The following is a 14696-nucleotide window of genomic DNA, read 5'->3' on the forward strand; positions in this document are numbered from 1 at the left end:
TCGTTACAATGAAGGCACCATGTGAATTTGCATGGTAATTCACACCTGCTTTGTGATCCTCGGTATCCCAGTCACAAACAAGAGGGGCATATCGAGATTTAAACATGCCATTGAATAGTTTCAATGAATCTCATCCGAACCTAGGAATTCTCAAAAACACTTAGGACTAATAGTTTAAGTTTTGTGATGGAATATTAGTGAATCGTCATTCACTTACCTTCAATTTATTTGCATGTTAGATTACGGCATCCCTTTTCTAGTATGTAAATGTTATTGTTGGATCCTAGCCCTAATTTTTCTTATTAGGTGATAATTAGGGATCCTTATTCTAATCTATCTTTGTCCTTTCTAATTGTAGATGTCGAACGCAAACAACGCTGCTGCTAGTTCTTTCACGTTGATGAGCCTTTGCCAAAAGGTCACCTTCGATGGAACGAACTTTAGCGAATGGATAAGATACATTCGCACCATTGCTCGCTATGAGGATAAGGAGTATGTCCTCGATGAGAAGCTCGAGAAAATCAACCCTGAAGTTGCTACTCCCGCCGAAATCACCGCTTTTGGGACTCATGAGCGAGATGCAACGAAGGTACATTGCATCATGATCGCTACCATGAACTCCGAATTCCAAAAGTCCTACGAGGACATGTACCCGTACGAGATGCACCAAGACTTATTGGAGAGATACCACCAAAACGCGAGACAAGAGCGTTATGAGATTTTCACCAACATGATTTCCGCTAAGATGGGTCATGGAGAATCTCTTACCGTGCACCTGCAAAAGATGCAAAGGTATGTCGACCGCCTTCGAAGTTAAATGTTGACTTCGGTGAAGACTTGGCAATCGATATGGTGCTTCACTCTTTGCCTCCGATGTACAACCAATTTAGGATGACCTACCACATGAACAAAGAAGAGGTCACCCTAAGCAAACTCCAAGGTCTCTTGAGGGTCGCTGAGAGCAACTTCAAGGACAAGTCTGTTGCACCTACTCCCAATCCGCCCGCTGCTCCTGTCTTGGCTATTGGTCAAGGAAAGGGAAAGAAGAGGAAAGCTTCATCGAAGAACTATCGCAAGGTGAAAGCCCGAGATGGTGCCTTTTCTAGTGGGACCAAAGTTGATCCCGCTAAGCCCTGCTCTAACCCAAAGGAGGCAGAGTGCCACCACTGCCACAAGATAGGACATTGGAAGAGAAGCTGCCCAGATTACCTGCAAGCAATCAAAGAAGGAAAGATCAAGCCATCTTTCGCAGGTATATACATAATTAAATCTAACGATTCTAATCATGCTATTTCTTGGGTTCTTGATACCGGTTGTGGTTATCACATTTGTTCTAATGTGCAGGGACTAAGAAGAAGTAGGGATGTGGAGCAAGGAAGGATCAATCTAATCATGGGGAACAGAAGATCGTCGCCTGTGACCAAGATTGGAGTGTATTCTTTAGTGCTTAGGAATAGTTTGGTTTTAGATTTGAACAATTGTTGCTATTCGCCAGAAATGGCCAGAAACATCATTTCATTTCATGGTTTATATAGACAAGGATTTAGATTTTCTTTTAATGAGAATGGTTCTATTTTGGCTTATCTAAATGGTGTCTTTTACTTTGAAGCTATACCATGAAATGGAATATATGAAACCGTTATGATTGTTGATAACTTAGGAAATGATGTTTTGAATATAGATTCTTCCACTAGTTTGGATAAAGCATCCTTGTGGCACTGTCGTCTTGGACATGTCAACAAGAAACGCATAGCCCAACTCCAAAAGGATGGAGTGTTGGAGTCATTCGACCTTAGGGAAGATGACACATGCGAGTCTTGTTTGCTTGGAAAGATGACTAAGTCACCCTTCACGAGTACATGTGAAAGGGGCGAGGTCTATTGGACCTAATACATACCGATGTATGTGGACCGTTTAGATCAACCACGAAGGATGGGAACCGCTTCTATGTGACTTTTACCGATGACTATAGTAGATATGGGTATATCTACTTAATCAAGCAAAAGTCAGACATCTTTGAAAAGTTCAAAGAGTTCAAGAATGAAGTGGAGAATCAATTGGGCAGGAAAATCAAGATGCTTCGATCCGATCGAGGAGGAGAGTACCTAAGTCTTGAATTCCACGATTATCTCAAGGAGTGTGGAATAGTTTCACAATTGACGCCTCCTAGGACGCCGCAGTTAAATGGTGTGGCAGAAAGGCGTAATCGAACCTTATTGGATATGGTTCGCTCTATGATGAGTCGTGCTTCACTACCTATCTCTTTTTGGGGGTATGCCTTAGATACTGCCGCCCATATCCTTAACCGAGTCCCTACTAAGAAGGTTGCCAAAACACCTCACGAGATGTGGACAGGGAAAGCTCCCTCGTTGGCACATATCAAGGTTTGGGGTTGCGAGGCTTTAGTAAGACGAGATACTCACGACAAGCTTGAACCTCGAAGTGAGCGATGTATTTTCATCGGCTACCCGCAGACATCCTTTGGATATCTCTTCTATAGACCGAAGGACAATGTTGTCTTCGTTGCGAGGAGAGGAGTTTTCCGAGAGCGAGAACTCATGAGCCAAGGAGACAGTGGGAGGCAAATCGAACTTGAAGAGATTCAAGAGTCGATAGATGAAGGAACCTCTGCTGCTGGCATTCAACCCGAGGAGGAAACTCCGGTTGAACCGATTGACGAATCCTTACCTCTTAGACGTTCCGATAGAGTTAGAGTTCATCCCCAGTTTTATGGCTTTCATATTACTACCGAAGGGGACACGTATATTAGTGATGGTACACTAGTAAACCTTGATGAACCTAATAGCTATAAGGAAGCCATGGCAGGCCCGGAGTCTGCAAAGTGGAAAGAGGCAATGGATAGCGAGATCCAATCCATGTATGATAACCAAGTTTGGAATTTGGTTGATTACGTGCCCGGACGTAAAACCGTTGGGTGCAAATGGATCTTCAAGAAGAAGACCGACGTGGATGGAAACGTACACACATATAAAGCGCGATTGGTCGCGAAGGGCTTTACTCAAACTCCCGGAGTTGACTATGATGAGACCTTCTCACCAGTTGCGAAGATTAAATCTATTAGAGTGATGCTAGCAATTGCCGCATTTCATGATTATGAAATTTGGCAAATGGATGTCAAGACCGCCTTCCTTAACGGAAAGTTGGCTGAGGATGTTTACATGGCTCAGCCAGAGGGGTTTGTGGATCCGAAGCATCCGAATAGAGTGTGTAAGCTTGAGAAGTCCATTTATGGACTTAAGCAAGCGTCTCGCAGATGGAATCTTTGCTTCGATGTGAAAGTCAAAGAGTTTGGTTTTGTACGAAGCGAAGACGAATCTTGTGTATATGTCAAAGCCAGTGGGAGTATAGTAAGCTTCCTCGTTCTATATGTCGATGACATATTACTCATAGGAAACGACATCCCGACTCTGCAGGAGGTTAAGTCCTGGCTCGGGAAGTGCTTCGCTATGAAGGACCTCGGAGAGGCTTCTTACATTTTGGGAATAAGGAGAGTAAGAGACTAATTGGACTTAGTCAGAATACTTACTTAGAGAAGGTACTAAAACGTTTTAGTATGGAAAACTCAAAGAAGGGAGAACTACCGATACAAAGTAATGCCAAATTGAGTAAGACTCAAAGTCCGAATACCGAAGCTGAGATAGCAGAAATGAGCCGAGTACCATACGCTTCCGCAGTTGGCTCAATCATGTACGCTATGACTTGTACTCGCCCTGATGTAGCCTTCGTTTTGAGCATGGTTAGCAGATATCAAGGGAATCCTGGCAAAGCACATTGGATTGCGGTGAAAAACATCCTTAAGTACCTTCGGAGGACGAAGGAATGGTTCTTAGTCCTCGGAGGGAGTGATGACTTGAAGGTGCGAGGGTATAGTGACGTCAGGATTCAGACCGACAGGGACAACTACCGTTCACAGTCGGGCTGGGTCTTTACCCTAAATGGAGGAGCAGTGACATGGAAGAGTTCCAAGCAGGAAACCGTAGCTGATTCAACGTGCGAATCAGAGTACATTGCAGCGAGCGAAGCGTCGAAGGAGGCAATATGGCTAAAGAACTTCATCAGTGATCTTGGAGTTGTACCTGCCATAAAGGAGCCAATGGAGATTTTCTGTGATAACGAAGGCGCGGTTGCCTTGACCAAGGAACCGAGGGATCATGGTAGATCAAGACATATCGACAGAAAATATCACTTTATCAGACATCGTGTAAAAGAAGGACAACTCGTAGTGAAGAGGATATCAACAGAAGATAACCCAGCAGATCCGCTTACGAAGGGACTAAGTAGGGTTAAGCACTTGCAGCATGCTAGGAGTATTGGGCTGAAGGATGATATTAGCATAGATTAGATAGTATTAGAAACGTGTAATAGATAAATGTAATTGACATTTGATGATTAAATAAAGGAGTTTTATTTATGAGTAATGTTACTATCTTATGTTAATTGTTTAGCTATTGTTTCACTTTGCATGTTTTGACTTCCAGAATAATTGAGTTTATTAGGAATAATCGAATTGTTCAAATGGTCCACAATCGTTCATATGTTGGGAGTAGATATGAATGAAGATTGTCATGAATTGGTGTGTAGAATGTCTAAATGGTGTTAGACATAGCAAAGGATTGCTGCAACGTTCATGAGTGCTTATGAACTAGTTTTGAGCATTGGAATAAACCCGCGCTTGCTGGAATCACCTTATGGAATACGATATAAAAGGTGATCGCAAGACGATAATATCATATGGTCTTAAAACCTAGATATATGATTTGTTATTTGTTAATTGATTGTACATTGATAATACGAAAACGCATCAGTAACTCGGTGTTATAAAACGTATTGTTGTGTATAGTTGGTTAATGAATAAGTAAATGCATATAAGTCGAAGTTTATCTGTAACCTTTATCTAAGAAGGTAAAAGCGATATCTCGGCCGCTAGATGATTTGATTTGACTTATGTGCCGGGCCCGGTCAGAACTGAATTGATGTGTTCGATTAAGTTCTATGTCAAATAAATCAGAGATTGAGAAACCTAAATGCTTGACTAACCATTCCATAGGATTGTCAGCATGATATCTAACAGAGGACTGTACGTTCCCTTATCTAAAGGACAAGATTGATTAGATCAGAGTTTGACAGCATCTTTGAGAGCTACGATTGCAAACCGAATTGTACTTGTAAATATAGTTACTAGACTTATCCAAGTGGGAGACTGTTGGAATAGTGTCTAAGGCTGCAACTATATTAGGCAAGTATTTGACCCGGTTGTGCATGGTCCTTTTGGGTTGCCTTCACCATAGCAACTTGATAGGATGATTTATTACGAGAGAGTAAATATTATTAATATATTATGAGAATAATATAATGAATAATATATTTGTTATTTGATTAATATAAGTCATAGAATTAATTAGAATTAATTTGGTGACTTAAAGAGATTCATTAAATAAAGGGGTATAAACTGTCAATTGTTTGATAGTTAAGCTTTAGACTGTAAATCCTTATGGATATGCTAGGGACGGATTCTAGAAGCTAGGATAGCTTCAAAATCGTCCAAGGCTTATCTATGGAAAGGATATGGATAGCCTTAAGAGAAGATTATCCAATTAGGGTTTAGGTTGTAACCCTTAAGGAGTCTACAAGTATAAATAGACCCCATGGCATAGGGAAATCGACACACCTCTCCTAAAGTAAGAGAACCCTGGCCGATTTCCTCCCCTCTCCTCTCTCCTAAATCATCTTCCTTGCTATTGGTGTTTGTAAGCCATTAGAGGAGTGACATTTGTGACTCTAGAAGCTCCAAGACCTCAAGATCAACAAGGAACTCAAAGGTATGATTCTAGATCTGTTTCAATGTTGTTATTTAACCTAATTAGTCATTAGAAGTCTTGGATTCAAAGCATGTTTATTAGAAAGCCTAGATCCAAGCATTAGGGTTTTGCATGCGCACATAGGAAAGTTCTTATGGCTAAAACCCATCAGTTTTGACCCCCTCAAAAGAAGATTTCAACATTTGTAGAGCTATGGTTGGATTTCTCGAGAAATTCAAAGTGAAAACCAACATAGTATCAACGTCAACAAAACCGCTGACACATCGTTTTTTTGGAGAAATATGGGATGTGTACAAACACATTAAGGAATGGGCGGCTAGTCCCCAATTTTGTTTGATCTGGAAGGACATGATTGACAAATACGATAAGTATTGGGGCGACCTTGAAAAATTAAACGATTTTTTGTATTTTGCGGTCATATTAGATCTACGGTTCAAGTTTGATTTTCTTCAACAAGCCTTTGAAAAGTTGATTAAGTTGAAGAATACACAAAAAGATCTCATGCTCAACTCGGAAGTCATTTTGAAGGCTAAGGCCTAATACGGGGTCTTCAACAAAGATTTGAGAATTTTTTTAATTTCTACAAATCAAAGTTTGACAATACCGACTCTTCTCAAAATCAAACACATGGTCATTAAGATGTAGTTGTGATTGATGACGAAAATGACTTCATGGGTGATTTAATAGTGCAAACTAATCACCCATCAGCATCAATGGAAACGGAGTTGACACGATACCTAAACGAGCAGTTAGTTAAATACAATAAAGATTTTGATATTCTACTTTGGTGGAAACACAATGCATCTCGTTACCCTATTGTATCCCGTATGGCGAAAGGTATAACTTTATTATTTGTATACTTTTTTAAAAAAAAATTATATTTTAACATTTTCTATGTTTATGTTGATAGATATTTTGGGACTGCAAATCTCTACTGTGGCGTCAGAGGCGGCGTTTAGTACAAGCGGGCGGATATTGGATAAATATCGAACAAATTTGCCTGCAAATATAATAGAGGCTTTGGTTTGCACCCAAGATTGGGTAAGGAAATCAAGAAAGCCAATTGTGGACAACATTGATGACATTTTGAAAGACAATGAGGTCGCGAAATCTTTAGAAGAGGCGATAAACAATAGAGATGGAAAGGGAAAACAACCAATTAATATTCCCGAATAGTTAATTCATATTTGAAAAATGTTATTTTGGAAATGCTTAAAAACTTAATGTTTAGATTTTTGGATGTTGTAGGTGTTTTAAAGATTTTGGATATGGTTAAAAACTTAATGTTTAGATTCCCGAATAACTATATCTTAAGATTTTTGTGTTTGTATTTTTTATTTTAATCAAGAATAGTTAATCCATGTTATCCGTGTTTATATTCTTAGTACACCAATTCTAACTTTTTTTGCACTTTTGGAACAATTATATATACTTTGTATTATTTTTAATTAACAAATTTGTTTCTTTAAAAGATTTGTTATGAAATCATAAAATACAAAAGTCATACAAAATACAATAGTTATAATCACATTGTAAATGTTAATTGGGTTATTTGGGTTATTCGGGTTATACAATAATAATAGGGTATTTATCATCTTGTACATGTTATTTGGGTTATTCGGGTCGGAACCAAACCGAACTGAACCGAACCCGTATTTCTTATTTGGTTCGGTTTTCGGTTCATACAAATACCCTTATTCGGTTCTCGGGTTATTCGGGTTCGGGTTGGTTTGGTTCGGTTCTGGCCCGAATAACATCCCTAGATTCTACTTTTGATAACTAAAGCATCTACGTCTAGTAGTTTGAAAATGAATAACAACCCAATGCCTTAGAAATTTGTTGAGTCTACTATTATTAGTTTGTTTATTGATGGGAAAATGAGTCTTAAATGAACTAACAAAAATGGGATATAAGTCTTTCTCACAACAATATCTAAGATGTCTTGCCAACCTAGTCCGATTTTCTTCCCTAGCAACAATATCTAAACGTCCTCCAAATAGATTTTGATATGTATTTTACTAACAAAATTTGGACGTAATAATCTCTCTCCCTCTCCCTAAAATAGTCTAATGTTTCTGTCAATTTTAATGTTGAAAATCACAAAGAACATTGTAAAAAACTGTTAGCATATATATGTTTAGACTAAATTACACGAATGGTCCTTAATTTTTTGTTTTTTTCTCTAAAGTAGTCCCTACGGTACTTTTTTCCCTAAGATGGTACCTACGGATGTTAAGTTGCACGTGAATAGTCCCCGAGTTGGATGTCTATATATACCAACGTTAACTTGCCCCCATGTGCCTTGCACATGAGGGTATTTTTTGTCAATTTATCCTAAATGACCTTTTCTGAACAACTCTCTAAGGCCTATATTACCCGAATGGTCTTCTTCTTCCCCCAACTAGGTTAATATTACCCATGAGGGATCTCCCAAGTGCTCATGCCACGTGATGAAAATGAAGTAATGTTGGAACTATAATCTATACCACCAACACCAATAACATTACTTTTATCAGCAAGGTTGTTTAAAGTGTCATAATATGGTCCATCATTGCCAATTGCAGACACCATTATAATGTTGATGTTAATTACTAAACTTTCTCTACAAATGGAAGATCCATGTTATCAGGACCACCAATGCTCAAATTTAAGACATCCATGTTGCATACATCAAGAAACCATGATGTGTATGAAACCAATAGTAAGCTGAATAGAAATTTATGACTCTTAACATAGTTTTGAAGATAGAAATAATAAGGAACTGTAGTGTATGTGTGTGTGTGTTACCTGTGCATCTGTAAACACACAGAAATCATAAGTCTCAACATTTGGTGCAAAACCTAAATATTCTGTGTTTTCACTAGCAATCACTCCAGCAACAAATGTTCCATGTCCAAGATTATCGTTTAGTGAATTCTCATTCGTCCAATTTTTGCATTCCTGAAGTTGTGAAAGAGAAATAAAATGTTAGAAGCCAACTTAAAGAGAAAGTCATGGAGCCCATCAAAGGAAATGATACTTCACCATCAGTAAACGACATTGACGTGAAGATCTTCCCAGTTTCCTTCCTCCCATCTACAAACGCCTCAACTCGCTCATACCTTTTCTTCTTCATTCCACTACTCTAGTTCCTTAAATGGTAACTCGAATCAACCCTAACATCTTTCACCATCTACAGTGCCTCAAACTTCCTAATAACCAAATCAACAACGTCATCATCGATAGACATGACTCTGAAATTCGTAGGGAATTTAGAAGCAAGGTTATTTCTGTTAATCCATTCCTAAGAACAAGAGTTGTATAATACTTTATTGACGTTATGCTCGAGATACGCCTTGTGGTCTTCCGCTTTCTTGTATTGGATGAATCTGACAATCCGGTTCTTGCGAGTGATCGGTGGCGGTGGTGGTTGTAGTGATGGTGTCGGGGTTAGGGTTTGGCTTTCTGATGGGTAGAAGTGGTAAATCGAGATTGAGATGCAGAGGAAGATGAATAAGAAATTGAATTTAGGGTTTGGCTTTCTGATTGGTAGAAGTGGTAAACTAAGGTGTTGTTTGTATTTTTTCTAAAAAACAACTTTTGACAACTTATTGTTGCGTCGCGCAGCACACACACAACACTTGATCCTTCGCATCTGTTTTTTTTTTTTAGAAGACTTTTGACTTAAAAACTGTTGAGCGTGTGTTGGGTGGCGCAACACTTGACCATCTGCTTCAAACCTCTTCACATTTTAATTTAACTTATTGCAACAGTCTACAGAGGTTAAAAAACAAACAGACTTTTTTATTACATGTTGCAGCCGTTTGGTCTCCCTCTTCTGCTACAGAGGGTTGCAGAGATGGCCCGCAGACTTCAAATGTTTTCGCTTCGGAAAAACAAACGACACCTAAATCCTACCATTCATCGGAATTATGTCGGAAGTATCACTTAAAAGATTTTGCCGGAACTGCATTGTAATTACCTTTATATCAGGAAAATGTCAAAGGATCCGTAAGATTTATTTAACCACTCCTTATTTTCTTTCAAATTTTTTCCATAGAAAAATATATTGGTATTAGTCGTTTCCAATAAATTTCCTAGTGAAATGACGTTTGGATTTTTACTTTTTTCTAGTAGTTTAATTTTACTTTAGTACATTAACTATTTAAAACTAAATTTAAAAATTCGACAAAAAAAAAATTTACTCGACGAACCCGATCCTTATTACTAGTTCGACTGATTACTCAACATGTTCGAATCATTGGTTAAAAACAAATAAAAAATTTGTTACGATTATGTTCTTTGAATAAAATGAAAAATATTCAAAAATCTTATTCTTATTAGCATTTAAATCACTTCTTAGTAGAATATTAATTTTCAATAATCTTCTCATGTCCACTACCCAAATATATCTTTAAAAAGTAAATAAATATTAAATTTCAAATTGAACATAATTTAAATTTCGGCATTGAGCTTTAATTTGCTACCCCATTATCTAAAATGGTGAACCCACAAACCCCATCCATGTTGTTTATATATATGCATATGTGGAAATAGCATCATTTCTTTTTCTAAAGTAATGGTTATTTGATGTATTGGTATCTTTGATTTTTAGCAAATAGTGATCAAGAAAGCATATTATAAGCTGATAATTAAGATTTTTCAGTTAACAGCTATTGCAATTTCTATCTATGCTTTTAATTTATAAGTTATGATTTTATGAATGGATGTATTCATATACACCCTTTCATCATTTCACATCCTTACATGCATGGGATATGAATGAACCTCCTTAGGCAATAGGAAACTGTAACGATAGTCAAGATTATGCGAATATGATTGGTAAGTGTGAAAGGAACAAATTAAGTCATACGTAATAGTGGTCAACCACTTGGCCTTGGGGGAAAGTTTTTGTGATCGATCTTGAGTGTATCTTACAGATAAAACCAACTTTCGATCGTGAGGTAACATGTTATTCATTTGTGATTACATTGGATAAAAGTTAAATACAACTTCCCATTTTTTAGTGACTAGTTAATTAATTTGCTTTGGTCTGTTTGTAATGTTATAATTAGTTTCCAAATTTAAACCTTATAAAATCATTAAATCGTCCGTTGACTCACAAATTTATATTGTATTCTAACGACATCATCACTAAGTTTGACTACTCTTTTCGTTGTGATGATGAACACCTTGTCACAACAATGGCTGAACCACCGCCTTCATCCCTATCGTCACCCCTCGCCACCAGAAAATTCCACCATCTTCGCCCCATGCATGCATGTTCTAAAATATCAAAAAGTATTGAACTTTTAGTTAACTAACTCAAGATTATGTTTATATGTTTTGCCATCAAATAAATGGAAATTAAAGATTTTTGTCATTTTGAATAAAGATTAAATTGTAGATATTGACGGGTTCGCTTGATTGACTTAATTTTAATAGTTTATTGTAACCTAATTACTTTTAATTAAAACGAATCACTCTTCCATGGATACCAAACATTAGCACCATGCCAACAAGGTGGGTCCAAACTCAAAAAAGTGCGAATGCGCATTCTCCTGGCCTATAAATTAACCTAATGAATCTAAATTAAACTTGACTTAAACAAGATTCTAAAACATGGGAAACTGCTTAATTCGACAAAACAAGATGATCATCAAGGTAATCAAAACAAATGGTGAAGTTCTTGAATACAAACCACCCATCAAAGTCCATCAAGTCTTAGCACAACATGCAGATCATGCAATCTCCGACGTATTTCCCGTTGTCAGACATCTCGGCCACCAAGATGAAATGGTCGCCGGTCATATATATTATCTTCTTCCACTTCCTCATGTAGCTTTGCCAGAATCCATCAAGAACCCGAGAACCACAGTGAGGATTAAGCTGGTGATAACTAAGCAGGAGCTGGAGATGATGTTGAAAAAGGGAGGTGTTTCTGTTGCTGTGGGTGATTTGGTTTCGCAGATCGGAAAAAATGGAAGCTTGATGGAGATCGCTGATGGAAGATGGAAGCCAGGTTTAGAAAGCATACCTGAATCTTGTTAGGTTTTGATAGTGATAAAATTTGGTAAACTTTCAAAGAACCGGGAAGCATTTAAGTGCATGATTTAAAACGTGAATAATTGAATGGAACAATTTTTTTTTTTGTCATATACAACAACTTATGTTTTAAAAGGTTGTACAATATGTAAAAAAAAAAGTTATTTTTGTGTATGTCAAAAAAACTATTGCCTACAAATTATTCCCGAATTAATTGGGTGCCTATTGTTGAAAATTTAACGGGAATGTTAGAATACGTGGGCATAACTGTAATTACAATAGAGAGGTAAAGGTGTTTGCTTTTGTTTGTTGTTAAGTTTATGGTGAAAAAAAGATTGTAAAGTTTTAACAGGAAGCATTGAGGTGCATGTTGTAAAACGTGGATTCATGGAGCGGTGGATATAAGATTTTATAGTAGGGTTGTCACGAGAAATTTTAGTAGTGCCATGATAGTAGAAATAAAATCAAAATTTTTGAAATTTTTTACATGTTTTCAGAAAAATCAGATGTTGTTGGTACCAGCACCCACGTAGATCCTCCCCTAGATTCATGCAAAATCTGGATAACAGGAAAACAATATGTATCAATGGGTAACTTTTGATTTTGCATTATTCGATCTTTTGGGATACCAAGTGCATTTTTCTATAACTAAACCCCTAACCCCTTAAAGCCCTAAACATCGACTAATAATTTCTTTTGAGCAAATTACATCAATGGTCCTCATGGTTTGGCATAATTTACATGTTTGGTCGTTACATTTTTTTAACTCAAACCACCATTATCATATATTGTTATTGTGTCTTTGGTCCCGACCTACATTGAATGAACATTTTACTCTTATATATTTATTTAATATTTTTTTTATCGTTTATCTATAGTTATGCTATTATTATGTAATAATTTACTATAATCTAAAAGTTCCACAACCTCATACTTTTATCTTGATCCCGTCTCTTTCCTCGCACCACCTTACCATCTCCCATGTTCGTCAATATTGATCGGACATCCAATTTCTCTTGCAGAAAAGACCACAACATCTCCTTCATCTGTCTCTCCCTATAAAACCACAACTCTCGCCAACATCTAGTTTTTTCCTCGTCGGAGAGAGCATCACCTCTCTTCCATCCGCCGTTATCCTTGTAAAATATTATAATTAACCAAAATTACAATTTTTTCCGCTTAAATGATACTATGTTATCAAAGATCTTCACAAAAGATTGTCCTTTCTTTCCGATGTGTGACTATTTGATCGAAGATTGTCACAAAGATTGTTTTTTCTTCTTGCCGACATATGACTATTGGACCGGACTTATGTAAGTATGTGATAGGAGATTGTCATAGAGATTTTCCTTTCTCTAACCATGCTAGGCAAAAGTGGTATGCAATATTGATTAACTTGATAAAAAAAAACATTTATGGTATTTTTCCTAGCCATACATGTAAAAATATCAAAAGTAGCATGTGAAATACGCATTTATGGTATTTTGTAGGTATACATAAAAGGCAAGGTTAGCAAAAAATCAGTGACGGCCTTGGGGTGGTGTTGGCGGTGCGGTCGCACCGGGCCTCCGATCTTGGGGGGCCTTCGATTTTTTTTTGGAGATAATTTATAATTATAGTATTGGTATTTTTGTGAAATCTATTTTTATGTTTTATCAATAAATAAAATTAGCCCGGTAACATTTGGTTCCAATTTTAGATGCATTTTAATTTTGAAAAAAAAATCAACAAAAATCAAAATCTAATCATAAATTTAAAATTTATCAACAATTTAAGGAAAATATCTATATCCAAAAAAAATGCAAATCTGTTTTCTTTATAAATTTTAGAAAACGTTTTTATTTTTTATAAGCTCACCAAAAAATAAGAAAAAATCTCATAGATGAATTTTCTTCTAAAAATGCTATAAGGTCGATGTTTAGAGAATAGTAATGTGTTTCTTTTTTTTTTGAAAGTTGTTTATAACAGTTTTACAGATTTATTTGATTACCAATGAGTGAATACATTATTTTGTGGTAGTGAATTTATGAGATGTTTTTAGCAACTTTATATTTTGAATTAGTGGTAACAAATGTAGTTAATAATATTTACAAGAAATTTTTTATGGGCCTCACTTTAATTTTTGCACAAGGTTTCCGAAATGTTAGGGTCGGGCCTGCAAAAAATGATCTGCAAATACCATAGTGGGTTTGTGTTCTCCTCCGTGAGAACTTTGAAACGATATATTATATGTCCGAAATGGAGCATATGTGAATGAGATATCGATACTCAAATATGAGTATTTGAGAATAAGTTTAGCAAAAGAGATACATGTGGGAACAAGTCCCACATTGGTAGAAAGACCAAACTCAACAAGGTTTGTAAGCTTGAATGCATGAAAGGCTAACAAGTTTGTGTCTATGGTTTTACTATAATTCATACCTTCTCTGTACACCTGCTTTCGACGACTCTTTCAGGCAAGTGTTACTATCCGGCGTTAAGGTTGTTGTACCTTGGGAACAGACGGTGAATCTGTTTAAGGGAATCGAGTCCAACTCTAGCCTCAGCCACCATGTTTCATATTACTTTTTTTCTTACAAGAATATTTCAAGAAGAAAACGTTGGGAACAAACGGTGAATCTCTTTAAGAGTCCAACTCTAGCATCAGCCACCATGTTTCATATTACTTTTTTTCTTACAAAAATATTTCAAGAAGAAAACGAAGTCCTTATACTAACAGACCACTCACGATTCATTTCGCAAGCTTCCCCATAAAATTGATGGTTAACATGGGAAAAACATTAACTTTTATTTTTGAAAAGCTATTAATATTTTTTTCAAATATTTATATTT

At 36.7% G+C, this 14696-nt stretch overlaps 1 protein-coding gene across 1 annotated transcript; it reads left to right on the forward strand.

Moving 5' to 3' along the window:
• The first annotated feature begins 11415 nt into the window (after positions 1–11415).
• On the forward strand, positions 11416–12350 carry LOC111921077 (uncharacterized). The gene has a single exon (XM_023916667.3). The coding sequence runs from the start codon at positions 11442–11444 to the stop codon at positions 11868–11870; it is 429 nt and encodes a 142-aa protein (XP_023772435.1). The 5' UTR covers positions 11416–11441; the 3' UTR covers positions 11871–12350.
• Positions 12351–14696: the final 2346 nt, after the last annotated feature.

This window comes from Lactuca sativa, chromosome 5 (assembly GCF_002870075.4).
Source record: "Lactuca sativa cultivar Salinas chromosome 5, Lsat_Salinas_v11, whole genome shotgun sequence".
In the NCBI taxonomy this organism is placed as follows: Eukaryota; Viridiplantae; Streptophyta; class Magnoliopsida; order Asterales; family Asteraceae; genus Lactuca; species Lactuca sativa.